Source organism: Ailuropoda melanoleuca, chromosome 10 (assembly GCF_002007445.2).
Source record: "Ailuropoda melanoleuca isolate Jingjing chromosome 10, ASM200744v2, whole genome shotgun sequence".
Lineage (NCBI taxonomy): Eukaryota > Metazoa > Chordata > Mammalia > Carnivora > Ursidae > Ailuropoda > Ailuropoda melanoleuca.
The window spans coordinates 14,152,550-14,167,145 of NC_048227.1; the positions used below are offsets into that span (position 1 = coordinate 14,152,550).

General features: G+C 44.4%; 1 protein-coding gene across 7 annotated transcripts in view; it reads right to left on the bottom strand.

The window, feature by feature from the left end:
- Nucleotides 1-14,596, bottom strand: part of CALN1 (calneuron 1) — a 478,931-nt gene that overhangs the window by 422,506 nt on the left and 41,829 nt on the right. For 4 of the 7 annotated variants that reach the window (XM_034670029.1, XM_034670026.1, XM_034670028.1 and 1 more), the window contains one exon: nucleotides 5,088-5,277. The exons of 1 other annotated variant lie outside the window; for it this stretch is intronic. In XM_034670029.1, coding sequence (XP_034525920.1) covers nucleotides 5,088-5,206 — 119 coding nt within the window. In that variant the 5' untranslated portion in view covers nucleotides 5,207-5,277. Of the gene's footprint in view, nucleotides 1-5,006; nucleotides 5,278-5,512; nucleotides 5,656-14,596 lie in introns of those variants that run through there. 2 more of the 7 variants (XM_034670027.1, XM_034670030.1) reach the window with 2 other exon arrangements.

Below are 14,596 nucleotides of genomic sequence, written 5' to 3' on the forward strand. Positions count from 1 at the left end.
TTGGCAAATCCAGCAAAAGAAAAAGTGTGTATGCTTTCTGACCCAGAAATTTCGCTTCTAGAAAATTTATATTTAGATATACTTACACTAGTTCACAGGGATAAATATACAAAGATGCTCATTGGAGCAAAAATAGAGCAACCTAGAGCCATCAATAGGGCCCTGGTTAACTAAATCACAGTACAATAGAAAAGGATGCTGGCAATAAATTGCGAAGTGAAAAAAATACTTAAGGGGGGCGCCTGGGTGGCTCAGTCGTTAAGTGTCTGCCTCCGGCTCAGGGCGTGATCCCAGAGTCCTGGGATCGAGCCCCACATCGGGCTCCTCCGCTGGGAGCCTGCTTCTTCCTCTCCCACTCCACCTGCTTTGTTCCCTCTCTTGCTGGTGTCTCTCTCTCTGTCAAATAAGTAAATAAAAATCTTTAAAAAAAGAAAAAAGAAAAAAATACTTAAGGAACCATGCAACTACGAACAAACTGCATATCTGATGGCTATATATTCATTTATTCTATGTATATTGTACAACGGCAGGGGGGTGCCACTCCCTCTTATTCTTGTTTGGAAGTGAATGTTGTACCCCGGAGCTGTACCACTACCTTCATGTGTGTGCGTGTGTGCGTGCACGTGTGTGTGTGACACGAGCCTAGGCATGCATGAATTTATCCTAACACATTAAACTCTATGGTGAGTATTAATCCATCTTTTCCACGAGCCTATAAACTGCAAGAGGAAGAAGATTGTTCATCTTATCGCCAGCACCCAGCACAGACCTGGCACACCAATTTATGGTGTTTGAGTGAACATTGGTGTGAACATTCACCGGGCCTAGGGTATACCAGTTACTTATCATTTGCCTTGATCTGAGAACCAGGCGTGTCCTAGGAAGAGGAAATAAACATGTAGTATGTGATTTCGAGGCTTTTACACACACATGTACTCACACCCAGTGTTCCAGGCTCAAACTGGTTTGGAAAAGCTGAGTTAAACAAAGATAAACCATTTTCTTTGCTATAGGGCATCTCTAAGATTTTACTATGCATTGATATTCTCCAAGAGATAGATAAACCACGGAGCGTCATCTGAATTTTACTTACCATGAAGCCCTTTTAGAGGAAAATTTATTTACACTGTTGTTCAGAGGATCATCAATTTGTTACATGTTGCATGAGAAGAATCATCAGAAGTAAACAGATTCTGGGTGAAAGAGGATTCCCAAGACAGGGTCAGACAATCTCCTGGACAACGAGTGATTGTAAGATTCTCTAAGATCGTCCCAACGGGATGGCTGGGACTGGAGGGAAGAGAGGAGAAAAGATGCGGCCAGTGTAACAAGGGAGAGCAAAGCACGCTTCTCGGTGTGGTGTCCCAGCCCAGCTAGGGCGGCCAGCTTAGAAACCAGGCAATAGAGGTTAAGTTCCGGCTGCCTCTCACTGCGCAGGACCTTAAATCATGGGGGAGTTTATGGGTCCTGTTGATGTACAGACTCTTTTTATAAGCTATTCAAAGCAAGGGTGGGAGGGAGAAATAGGGAAAGAAAAATTCCCTTTGAATTTCCATTGCTTTCAGAGTCAGCAATTTAATGAGTCATGCATTCTGAACCCTTGCTTTGTCTACACGTTTTCATTTCAAAATACTAAAAACACTTTGTTTGGAACATGAGCTATTTTTAGTTCATATATCAAGAGTGTGCATCCATTTCTCCCCATATTAGAAAAGCTTCCTTCAGACTGGGTTGGGACAACACCACAGTGACAGGGCTGTTTACTTAGCTGTCATTTGTTGAAGCCACCTGGGCATCTCTCTGTTCCTGGGGACTCTCTTCCAGCTGGCCTTCTGGGCCTACTGCCTATCCATGAGTCAGCTCTAGATCTGGCCCAAAGACCCAGATCCCACAGTCTGGAGGAAAGGGGAAGAACATCTCCTCAGGAGTATGCACCTTGGCTAGAGGCAAGTCAGGTCAGGTCTTCATGACCTGTGTCCTTGCAAGACTCAAAGAAATGAAGTCGGAGTGAAGGAGGTCCCCATTTATACATCATCTCCTTCAGGTATGTCAAGAGAAAGTCTACCCACACCTTGGCAAAGACAGGAATGGATAGTCTGGAATTCTTTTCTAAATCTCAGGAGGAGATCTGGGAGAAAGACCGGGGGGTATGGAGGGGGTACCCTACTTCCCCAGTCCCTGCCCTCTACATAGGATGTCTCTCCACATTGCACTTAGTGCCCCTAGCCAGCTTTATCTACGTCATTACTTTTGATCCATCAGTGATAATTCTCTCCTCTGGGGACCCCTTTCTTTTAAATGCTCCAGTTTAGAGCATTAATAACAAGCACCTTTCCAGCAATTAATGGATAGCCAGCCAACTTCCAGAAAGGGATACAAAAACCAGTATCTCAAGGAACTGGGTTGACAAGGTACCTACTTCTCTGGTCATTGCCTTGTTCCTCCATCCATATATTTACAGTGGAAGCAGCCATGTTCATGCCCTCTGACTCTCCTCCCCTGGGCTGTTGATTTGATCAGGAGTGGACAGCAATGCGCCTATGCACAGGGAGTCTGGAATTGAGACCATAGTGACTCTCAATTGAGGTTGGCCGCCAATCTGGCAGCTATCTGGCAAGGATAATCTTCATGGACAGAGAAACTGGAGGGATGTAGACAGGCAGAGAGAAGCAGCTTTCTTGGGTTTTCTGTATCATCTTAGGCCCTCATTCCAGCCACTTCCGAGGCCTTGGATTCTATGAGGCAACCCCTCCACCCTCAACCCCTGCCTGAAGTCTTCCAAACGTGTTCCTCTTTTCATTTAGGAGAGCTCTACCTGATTTCTGTGGCTTGCAACCAAAATGGTACCAGGAGGTGTGAGAAGGACCTGGGGCAGGTAGATGGGACATGTCAAGGAGATGCCTCCCTACTTTATAATTTTGCCTAAATCTGCGTGTATCAGGTATAACCACATGGGCCACCACCCAGTGTGCTTCAGGGTCTGAGAAGGCCCCTGATATTCTGCCGGCTAGCCCCAATACTGTGCTCTCTCTGAAGGAGGTTCCTAGCTAAGGAACAAAGGACAGGGAGACAATGCCCTCTGCAAGTCATCGCTGCTGGGGACTGATGTGAGAACACGTTCCAGTGCGCTGTGTTCCCTTCCCCTCCGTGCCCAACCCTTGTGCTGAGACCTTGACAATGGAACCCACTCCCATGGCCCCATCTCATCTATCTTCTTTTTAGCTGTCTTGCTCTGCCCACTGCATAAGGAAATCTTTGAGGAATGTGTGGGTGTGACCCCAAGGAAGGAGTAAGCAAATGTGTGTTTGCGGTGGGTATGAATGTGTGATGGGAATAATCCTGGGGTCATTGAGACCCTCAGCCTGGGGTCCAAAAAGAATTAATACCAACCCCCAAGGAGATGGCATGGGAGAAGCAGATTCCTTCCACTTGGGCTACTGCTGTCCCTGGAGACAGGTGAAACTAAACTGTCTAATTCATGCCCATCACAATTCTGGCCAAAAAATTCTAAATCCCAAAGCCACAGGAACAAATGAGGAAATTTTTTAAATGTGGGACTATGTTGACCAAAAAGGGTCTTTCTGACTCCATTGGACTTCTTTCTTGTTTCCTGTATGATATCTTCATATCCAGTAGGGTAGACAACTGTCCTTTCCCTCTGTAGCACCAGCCACATTCACCATTTGCCACAGCCCACACAGGACGTGCAGAAATGTTTCTCTGCCCCAGTCCTGACCTCCTTCCCTCAACATGCCCCCCACTTTCTCAGGGCAAGCACCCAGGATTCAATTACTTATCCCAGTCTGAGCAAAGGCCAACCAGGAAATTCACCCTTGGACTGGACCATTCCTCCCCTTGGGGCTCCTCTCCTGGAAGGGGTGAGCTGGGATGGGGAGGCCCAGTCCCCATCATACTCCCATCCCTGGCCAACCCCCCTAAGCAGAGCCTCACTCCAAGCCTGCCCTTCAGCATACCTTGCCCTTGGCCAAGGGTCTTGTCAGCTCCCATCTTTGATGGGTTGTGTTGGAGAAGGTTCTGGATAGTCTTATAGCATTCTGTGCTGGGCCCTGCAGTCTAGCCCCCAGCTCCTGGGTGAAATTACTGAAAATCAGGAGCTGTAGTCACCAGAAACATTCCCACTTCCTTTTTATCCCCTGCAGCCTAACCATAAACTCATGGCCCCCACCATAGACACTTCAGGCCACTCCTGACAGCTAGTAGGCAGGGAGGGCTGGAAAGCCCATTCCAAACAGCCTTAGGGAGACCATTTCAGAACATAGCCAATTATATGACTCACCACAGACCAACTCATCGACACCAGCATCACATAGATCAAAATTCCCCTCCCTACAGAACCACCCAGAGTTGAAATTCCTCTTGATTTTTTTTACACCCTTGAATGTCTCCAAGGAAAAGAAAGAGCAGAATTGAACCCCAGGAAGCCTATGGCTTAGAATGCATAAAACCCTTCCCCTTGAACTGACCTCCTCACCTGTAAGTGAGGAGAGGCAGGTAGGCCAGTGGTTACAAAGGTAAGTTTTGGATTCAGAGGTTTGGGTAGGAGTCCTGAGTTTACCTTTGCTTGTGCCTTCTGGAGCAAGTTGTTGAATGTCTGTCTTACTTTTCTCCTGTAAAAACGGGTTAATAAACACTCCTCGGAGTTATCCTGAGGATTCATTGAGATTATCTTTGCCAAGCTTCAGCTCCCATGGGACACACTCTATAAATGGTACCTGTTGCTGTTTTTCCTAACAAGCGCCCCCTAAACTCATCAGTCCCTGATAAGGTCAATTTTCAAACCCATCCCCTGCCCCATCCACACGTCCCGGACACAGTCAATGGAAACCTGTCAGGCTCAAGACATACAATATAGTCTCTGTACCCAGCTGGGACACCCATCCTCTCAGGACCCCTCCCAGGTGTCCTGTCCATAGGGCCTCCTCTCCCCTCCCCACACACTTGGACCCTCAGCATCAAAGGCTCCCAGCCCCCGCACCACCCCCTACCTGAGGGCTGAAAACAATCAAGTCCTGAGCAAACACTCGAGAAAGCGCTTTCTCCAGGGGGTTTGGGGGGAGAAGACTTGCCAAGTGGGGAAGTCGGGGGCCTGGCTCCTCGCTGGCTCCTGTCCCCCTCCGGGGGCTCCTCTGCCCCCCTTTTCCTCATTCTCAGGCTTCCCCTCTCCAGGTTGCTCGGGCAGCCGCATCGGAGGTCCAGAGCGATGTTCTCAGAGAGATTTGTGAGCACATCAAGGGAACGTCAGCGGAGACACACACTCTGCAAGGAGTGGACAGAAACTTATTGCCTGCAGTGCCAGTTGGTTATTTCCTCCAAGTCAGTCACCTAAATAATTGACACCCTCCCCTCTGTGTTTAAACAGGACAATGGCAGAAGCACAATTCTGGCACAAGAAAAATAATTACAGCTGTGACAGATGTTTAGTTATTAATAAGGCCTCAATGTCACCAGAGGGCATCACACAACAAACCAATAATGTGTCTTTGGAACCAACCTTCGTATTTACAGGTACTTTTCCGTTCACACTCCCGCGGGCTTTGCTGGAGTACAAGCGATGTGGAGAGAGCTCTAGAGTGGCCAACATGATTGCAATGTGCAAGAAAGCCCAGCATCTTCACAGCATAATTTGTTGCCTTGCTGTTGACATCAGCAGAGCCCCAGAAACAAAGTGGGGCCAGAGTTAGAAATAGCCATCTTAAGGGAGAGGACTCTTGCCAAACCGCCTAAGCTTGTCACGCTGCTCGCAATCCCAGGGCAATGTCATCCTATCTTCCTCGGACAAAACAAAGAGCATCCAAGATTAGGATCCCTTTACCAGCTTCCGTCAGGCTTGCTTCCCACGTGTACGGAGCCTCCGGGTTCCCTTAACGTCCTCATCTCTCTTCTTTCTCCCAACACCTGTTTAACCCCTACTTGTCCATTCCCCCCGGGCTCAGGGGAGGGCACCTGGCTAGCTTCAGGCACCATTCAGCTGTGCCTACTTCTGCTGTTGCCCCCAATCTCTGCCCCCTCTTTCCTGGCAAAACTGCGTTGAGAAGAGCTCCAGAGAGGGACTAATTCAGATGCACGTGGTGTCCTGTGGACCCATGCAGGGACAACCTTAAAAGAACTGGTGTGCAAGAAACGCTTATTGAACTAACATTTCATCAGTATTGATTCTCTTTGGTTCCAGATTGAAGTTCAAAGGAAAATAAAACAAAGGGTCTCAAGAGATGGGGAGTACAGAGAGTTTAACTGGAAGAATCTTGGTGATGAACCGAACAGGCTCTGGTCACCCTGCATCGAGTCCTGGTCTGAGAGAGTTGGCCCATGGGGATGTCTGTCAGGGCAGCAGGCGCTGGCGTCTGCCGACAACAGACAGAGAGGTCTCTTGGCCCCTGCACATTGCCTCCTGGGGAAAGGCCCCCTGCTCTACAAGCAGCCTTCTGACTCTGATGGGAGGTATATTTTCACGTCCGGGAAGCATTCTCCTGCAGAAGCCAGCCCATAGGGGATAAGGCTCAGAAAATGCCTTTAAGAAACACAAGCCTTGAAGGGATGTGTGCGAATGTTATCACCGTTGTAAACTATGGTTAGAAATCTGTTGCATGGAAGGCATGGAATATCAGCCCCATCCCAGCTCAATGAGACAGGCTCCGCCCTATGCATAAGGTATGTCAGTTCCTAGAATGATGAATGACAGACATATCAATTGACTGTGTGCTCGGAACTTCCACGTTGACCAGAAACCCGCATAATCTAGGGCAGGGCTGGGCCAGATGGTCTCTGGATGAATCTGACTAAAAGATTTTTGGTTCTCTGAGCGTTGTGGCATGTGACTGGGACTCTCCCCCAGAATTGGGGCTCTATTTCATGTGATTGGGCTGGAAATTCCCAAAGGTTGGGGCCACAGAGACACCCTATAAAGAGACACCCTCTAAAACCTATAAAGAGAAAGTTCCCTAAAGCCAGAAGCCTTGTCTCACCAAACAAAATAGGTAAAAACATCCATGTAACACCACTTTCTTTAGACACAGCCCCACAACACCACTGCTCTCCAGGCATACATCTACACACACACACACACACACACACACACACACACGTACTGTCACACACATGCTCACAGACTGGTCTTCAAACACTCACAGCCTGTGTGTGATCTCAGACCCACGTTCAGCCCCTATCCTCAAACAGACACACAAGCAGAACTCATGCCACAGCCACACAGCTGCACACACTGTCCCTGTCAACATGAGCACCCAGAGACACACTCACAGACAGACACACACAACTCATGTTCACACACACCAGAGCACCCGCTTACCCACACGTCCTGCACACACATCTATACTCTTAGTCATCGCCAGTTATCCTGGTAAGTTAAAAAGGAAAAACGAGTTTCCTATGTCATTACGGTAGAAATGCAAAAGGAAAGTGACATTCTATTTCCAGACAGGCTTTTAGTTGCCATGAAAAGCCTAGCTCCATGAAAGTTGGGACTGATAGCAAACATTGATCTCGAAGGAGAGTAATCAGCTCCCCATGCACACGAACTTCTAAATATGTCGAGCCCCTCCCTCATCAGTCCCCTCCAGGCAGAGTGGACGCCAGGGCAGGGCCCCCTCCAGGGCTAGTCTGGCTGCCAAGACATCAATAGGACCTGCCAGAGGATGGTCACAAGGGCATTAGAACCCAATCCACTTAATTACTTGGAACTTGCTCATAACCCAACAGGAGCACTGGGCACTGGATGCGGCAGCTCCCCGTGAGGACTGATTGCTCACGGCTCGGCTGGCCTCTGGGGCCCTTCACTGCAGCTCTCACGATGTGCCAGAGAGACACAAAGCCAGGGGCTGGTCCCTCAGCCAGGAAGGGACTTGGCTCGTCCAGCCAGAAGCCATTTCACCAGAATGCTCCTCTCCCAGGTCATAGCTGGCTGGACACACAATGGGGGGACACCAAGCGGCCCTCCACAGACTGGGACGGACAGGCCCATGGCCAACGAATGAGGCACTCTAAGTTGGCTTCCACATAGAAGATGGACCTCCATCTTGCCATTTCACTAGGAGCTTCTCAAAGACGAGAGCCATGGTATACAACCGCCCAAGTCCCCACTGGCCTTATGCACCTTGGGACCCACAGTAAACGCCTACTGAAAATAACTCTTTGTTCCCAAATTAACTGCTTATCTCATTTCCTCATGAGAATTAATTTCTAGAATGTCTCCTTCGTGCGCATTTGCCAGTTGTCTTTATTATCATCTGAAATGTCAGCCAGGAGCTGGTTTTGGAGCCCAAGTTTTGAAGTTAGAGCTTTGGGCTAATTCCTGGACCCACATTAGCATCCTCTTCAGCTTTTCATTTTGACAAATGACCCAACCACTTCTTTTAACACCTAAAATGCTCCTTGAGCACTGGCCACTCACTGTGAGGCACTCCGGGCCACTCAAGGGCTCCATCTGCTCCATCTCTTTTACCAACCCATAATATGCAAAGATTGGGGGTAGTGATGTGTTTAAGAACATGGCTAATTGAATGAGACCATGCAGTTCAAATCCTGGCTTTGCCACTTATGGGCTGTGTGACTGTGGGCAAGTTTCTTGATCTCTCTGTGCTTCACTTCCCTCCTCTGCAAAATAGACCTCAAAATAACAGCACCTACTTTTTAGGATTATTGTAAAGTGCACGGCACAGAGTGAGTACTACATATGCTAGCTATCATTATTAATTCCTTCCTTGTGCACCTAACAGGCAGTGGCTGCACACCCACTCTGTTCAGATGGTTGTTGGGCTGAACCCACAGTGAGATGGGGGTGGCGGTGGCACAGAAGTGAATGCACCATAGATAAAGCCCCACAGAACCCAGAATCAAGATGGGGACACAGACACAAAACACAGGCCAAAGAAGGAAGTTTCTTCCTCCTTCAGTTCAAAGAGTCAATTTGTCCTAGAGTATCTGGGAGAGGAGGTCTTGATTCTGCCCTTCAGTCCCACCATTTAAGAACATAACGGATCCCTGTGCCTGCCTCTGAGGAAGGGAGAATTAGGGATGCAGTCTGCGTGAATTCGTCAACTTGTCATGCCAGCATCTATGTCTCTGACTATCTATTCGGGTACGTGGGTCACAGGCAAACTCAGTCCTTCATGGATTTTGGTCCCTTTTGGAGTATCTAAACTTACAATACTGTGGGAGTAAGGTATGGCTGAAAATCTAATGTTTATGATTAAGGTGTACAAGNAGTGTACAAGCCTGCATATTTTGGCATAAATAATTCATAAGTGTGGGGTAAATGGTTCTACTTAGTTTCTAGGAACCCCAAATATTTCCCAGACTGATTATTTAGACTAAGTCCCATTTCAAATGTCTACCAAGAAGCCAAGGAAACAGTCAAAAAACCTAAGAGGCAGCCCATGGAATGGGAGAATGTATTTGCAAATGATACTACAGATAAAGGACTGGTATCCAAGATCTACAAAGAACTTCTCAAACTCAATACACGAGAAACAAATAAACAAATCATAAAATGGGCAGAAGATATGAACAGACACTTTTCCAATGAAGACATACAAATGGCTAACAGACACATGAAAAAATGTTCAAAATCATTAGCCATCAGGGAAATTCAAATCAAAACCACACTGAGATACCACCTTACGCCAGTTAGAATGGCAAAGATAGACAAGGCAAGAAACAACAATTGTTGGAGAGGATGTGGAGAAAGGGGATCCCTCTTACACTGTTGGTGGGAATGCAAGTTGGTATAGCCACTCTGGAAAACAGTGTGGAGGTCCCTTAAAAAGTTAAAAATTGAACTACCCTATGACCCAGCCATTGCACTACTGGGTGTTTACCCCAAAGATACAGACGTAGTAAAGAGAAGGGCCATATGCACCCCAATGTTCATAGCTGCATTGTCCACAATAGCCAAATCATGGAAGGAGCCGAGATGCCCTTCAACAGATGACTGGATTAAGAAGCTGTGGTCCATATATACAATGGAATATTACTCAGCTATCAGAAAGAACGAATTCTCAACATTTGCTGCAACATGGACGGCACTGGAGGAGATAATGCTAAGTGAAATAAGTCAAGCAGAGAAAGACAATTATCATATGATTTCTCTCATCTATGGAACATAAGAACTAGGAAGATCGGTAGGAGAAGGAAGGGATAAAGAAAGCGGGGGTAATCAGAAGGGGGAATGAAGCATGAGAGACTATGGACTCTGAGAAACAAACTGAGGGCTTCAGAGGGGAGGAAGGTGGCGGAATGGGATAGGCTCGTGATGGGTAGTAAGGAGGACACACATTGCATGGTGCACCGGGTGTTACACGCAACTAATGAATCATCGAACTTTACATCAGAAACCACGGATGTATTGTATGGTGACTGACATAATATAATAAAAAATATTATTATAATAAGAAAATAAAATAAAATAAAAAATGTCCACCAAGAATGCTCCCACCATTCTGACCATAACAGGCATAAAGTTAAGAGTCTTTCGTGTCTTGTAGCCCCTGTTCTATTGTACAGTTGTTGACAGACACATTATAATCACAGCTGTATGCTCTGTAATGTTTGAAAAGGGTTTTGCATGCAGGTCTTTTCTCTCAAAACCTTCCGCACATGTGTCATCAAATTGATCCACAAATAAAATGTATTTTATTACAATGGAATCCAATTCTAGCTCTTTGTTCATCATGCCTTTCACTTACTACTTTTTAGTGTATTTCAAGTATATAATACATTATCATTAAGTATAGTCATCCTGCTGTACACTAGGTCTCCAGAATGTATCTTATAACTAAAATATTGTACCCTCTAACCCACATTTCCCCTTTTCCTCCACTCCTAGTTCCTGGTAACATTCTATTATCTGTACTCTGAGCTCGACTNCCTAGCTCCTGGTAACATTCTATTATCTGTACTCTGAGCTCGACTTTTTTTTAAGATTCTGCATATGTAAGTGAGGTCATGCATTACTTGTCACTCTGCGTCTGGCTTATTTCTTTTTATTTTTTTTAAAGATTTATTTATTTATTTTAGAGGCAGAGAAAGAGAATTCACATGTGTGCGGGGAGGGGAAGGGCAGAGGGAGAGGGAGAAACTCAAGCAGACTCTGTGCTGAGCAGGTAGCCTGACGTGGAGCTCCAGCCCACAACCCTGAGATCATGATCTGAGCTGAAACCAAGAGTTGGATGCTTAACTGACCGAGCCACCGAGAGGCCTCTGGTTTATTTCACTTAGCATAATATCCTCCAGGTTCATCCATGTTGTAGCATGGATTTCCTTCTTTTTTGGCTGGTTAATATTCCAATGAGTGTGTGAGTGTGTGTGTGTGTGTGTGTGTGTGTGTATAAGACATAGATAGATAGATGATAAACAGATGATAGATAGATGATAGATAGATAGATAATAGATAGAGATATATGTGACTGATATATAGGTCACATTTTCTTTATTGATTCACCTATTGATGGACACTTAGGTTGTTTCCATATCTTGGCTACTGTGAATAATGCTGCAATGAACACGAAAGTAGGGATAGCTCTTTGATAGTGACTTTATTTCCTTTGAATATATACCCAGAAGTGGAATTACTGGATCTTATAGAAATGCTATTTTTTAATTGTTTGAGGAATTTCCATAATGTTTTCTATAGTGGTTGTACCAATTTACGATCTCACCAATAGTGCACAAGTGTTCCCTTTAATATAATTCTGTTTGGAAGGTACTTTTGGACAAAATGTTGAGTGGGGTGGGCCATGCCATGTGGTAGCTAGTGGGGTACCACTTGCTGAGAGCAAGAAGTCAGAGGTATAGTGTGAGGTCCAGCCAGCCCCAAAGCTAAGTGTTGCATTTACTGGAACATGTGAGCACTGGAGCTCCTTTTATAGGAGAGATATTGTCAAAGAAGAAAACGCTGCTCAAAGTGCTGATGAGCAAAAAATTCTGACCACTGTGCTTGTGTTTATTGACCCTGAGACTCTGTCCTCCTGCAGAAGTGACTGTCCATCCTCATTTAAAATATTTTAATGCCAAGGAGTATCCAAAATAAAAGAAAAAAAAATAAACCACTGGTTTGCATACAGGAAATGTCCATTGAGTTTCTGAAAAATACAAAAGCCATGCTAAATGTTCCCCTAAGTGTACTGTAAAAGTGAAAAATCATTTTCTCCCAATTTCTATCCAAAATCATTTGGATATATGAAAATAACATGTATATCCAGGCAAAGCCAAGATTCTAACCCAAGTCTGAAAACTGGGACTAGTTCCTCAAAAGCACCTCCAGTGTAATTCTGCAAGTGCTATTCCTCAAGAGCCCTGATAGCCCTTCATGTCCTGGCTCAGAGTCACGTAAGCAAAATATCCTAAACCCTAGTTTCTCAAACTGAAAACCAAGAACTATAAATGGCTCTGAGCAATTAAACTGAAAGTTGAAAACCACAGTAAAATAGAAAACTGGCTATTTCCTCAACATAAATACATATACACCCACATCAGTTCAAAAGTCAGCATCCAGACTTTTACCTTTGAGGTGACATCGGAGACTTAATGGCTAAAATCAAGGTAAAGTCTCGATCACCACTACTATTCACTGTATTGTTAGTGTCTCTGCTATTAATACTGTACTGTAGGCATTAACCAACATGAATAGACAAGCAATTACAGGCATGAGATTGGAAAGGAAGAAACAAAATAAAACCATCTCTCCTTAGAGATAATATAATTGTATATCTGGAAACCCAAAAGAATCCATGAAAAACCTATTACAAATAATAAGAGAATCTAGAAACTTGCAGGATGTAAGACTAACATATAGAACTTATTAGACTTCATCTATAGAAACAATACTGAGTTAGGAGAAATAAATAATAGCCAGAGGCTATTACTACAATGGCAAAAAGAAATAAATTAGAAGTTTTACATGTTTAAAAATTATATCAAAAGGCGCCTGGGTAGCGCAGTCGTTAAAGCGACTGCCTTCGGCTCAGGGCGTGATCCCGGGGTTCCGGGATCGAGTCCCACATCGGGCTCCTCGGCTGGGAGCCTGCTTCTTCCTCTCCCTCTCCCCTGCTGTGTTCCCTCTCTCGCTGGCTGTCTCTCTGTCACATAAATGAATAAAATCTTAAAAAATAAAAAAAAATAAAAAAAAAAATTATATCAAAAGGAAAAGTAAAGCAATTCCTAGAAATAAAAATAAACTAAAACATGCAGACACAACTGTATTTCAGGTTGATGGCTTAACTTTGAAGAGAAGATTCTTTTTTTCAAATTACTTAAAACAGGGGTGCCTGGGTGGCTCAGCTAGGTGTCTGACTGACTCTCAGCTTGGGATCTTGATCTCAGGGTCATGAGTTCAAGCCCTATGTTGGGCTCCACACTGGGCATGGAGCCTACGTTTAAAAAAATGAACAAAAACAAATTCCTTAAAGCATAATATTTTGATTGCACATTCCAATGAGAGAGAGATCCAAAGGATGAAAAAAACCAAGAAATCATAAATAAGCTAATGTCATTAGGAACCAAGATTTTTTCTGTATTAAAGAGATACAAATATAAAACTTCAAAGTGAACTTAAAACCCTGAAATTTAATTTGCATAAGAATATTAGTATGAATTCAGGATTTACTTTTCTTTCAAGAATATGCATGTCCCAGCTCTATCACTGGAAAGGTTTCATAGTAATAAAACTCAGTAGCAACAAACACCACTAGCACTCATACTGTGGTCTCTAAATACCAGTCAGCTCCATGGGAGGAAATGTCAAAGTCAGCCTGGGACTTCTGGTCAGGCCTGAATACAGGTGAGCTCCCGATGATGTCATGTGATAGAGGAACCAATCTGAAGACATGTCTAATGGCCAGATATAGGACAATCTGTTATTCTGAAAACTGAAATGAATGTAACTGCCAAGGCATCTACTACGTATTATTTTTTTTAATGATAAATGAAAGGAAATAATCAAGCAATGTACCCTGCCTTTTCCATATAGACTATTGATGAGACAAAATTCTTTAGAGAGGAATCACAAGGAATAAATTAAGAAGGAATGATAGAATTAGAATATCACCATTTCACCTCCTATAATGAAATAATAGATCTAGGTAATAATCATCAACGGCTACTAAAATCATTAGGTGTAATATTGATAGGGAACTTGGTCATGGATGAGTCAGGCTGACAAAATCTCAATCTTAACATCAACAAAGTGGGACAACCAGATATTAAGTGCCTTCTGATGGGAGACAATAGGAAGCACACAGCATGACCTAAAAGTGTTCTTCATATAAAGAACAGAACATAAATATAATCAAGCCCTCAGATATAAATANATGACCTAAAAGTGTTCTTCATATAAAGAACAGAACATAAATATAATCAAGCCCTCAGATATAAATATAGGGTCATGAGAGCATAAATAAATAACACACGGGGACAGAGTAAGACAAAACCAGAATGTGGCAAGTCCTTCAGGACAAATTATGTGGTATATAAATGGTATTATATAACAAATACATGGTATGGAAAGAAAGGGAGGGCAACTATTATGGGTTAAAAGATACTTAAAAGAACTATCAAACCAATTGTG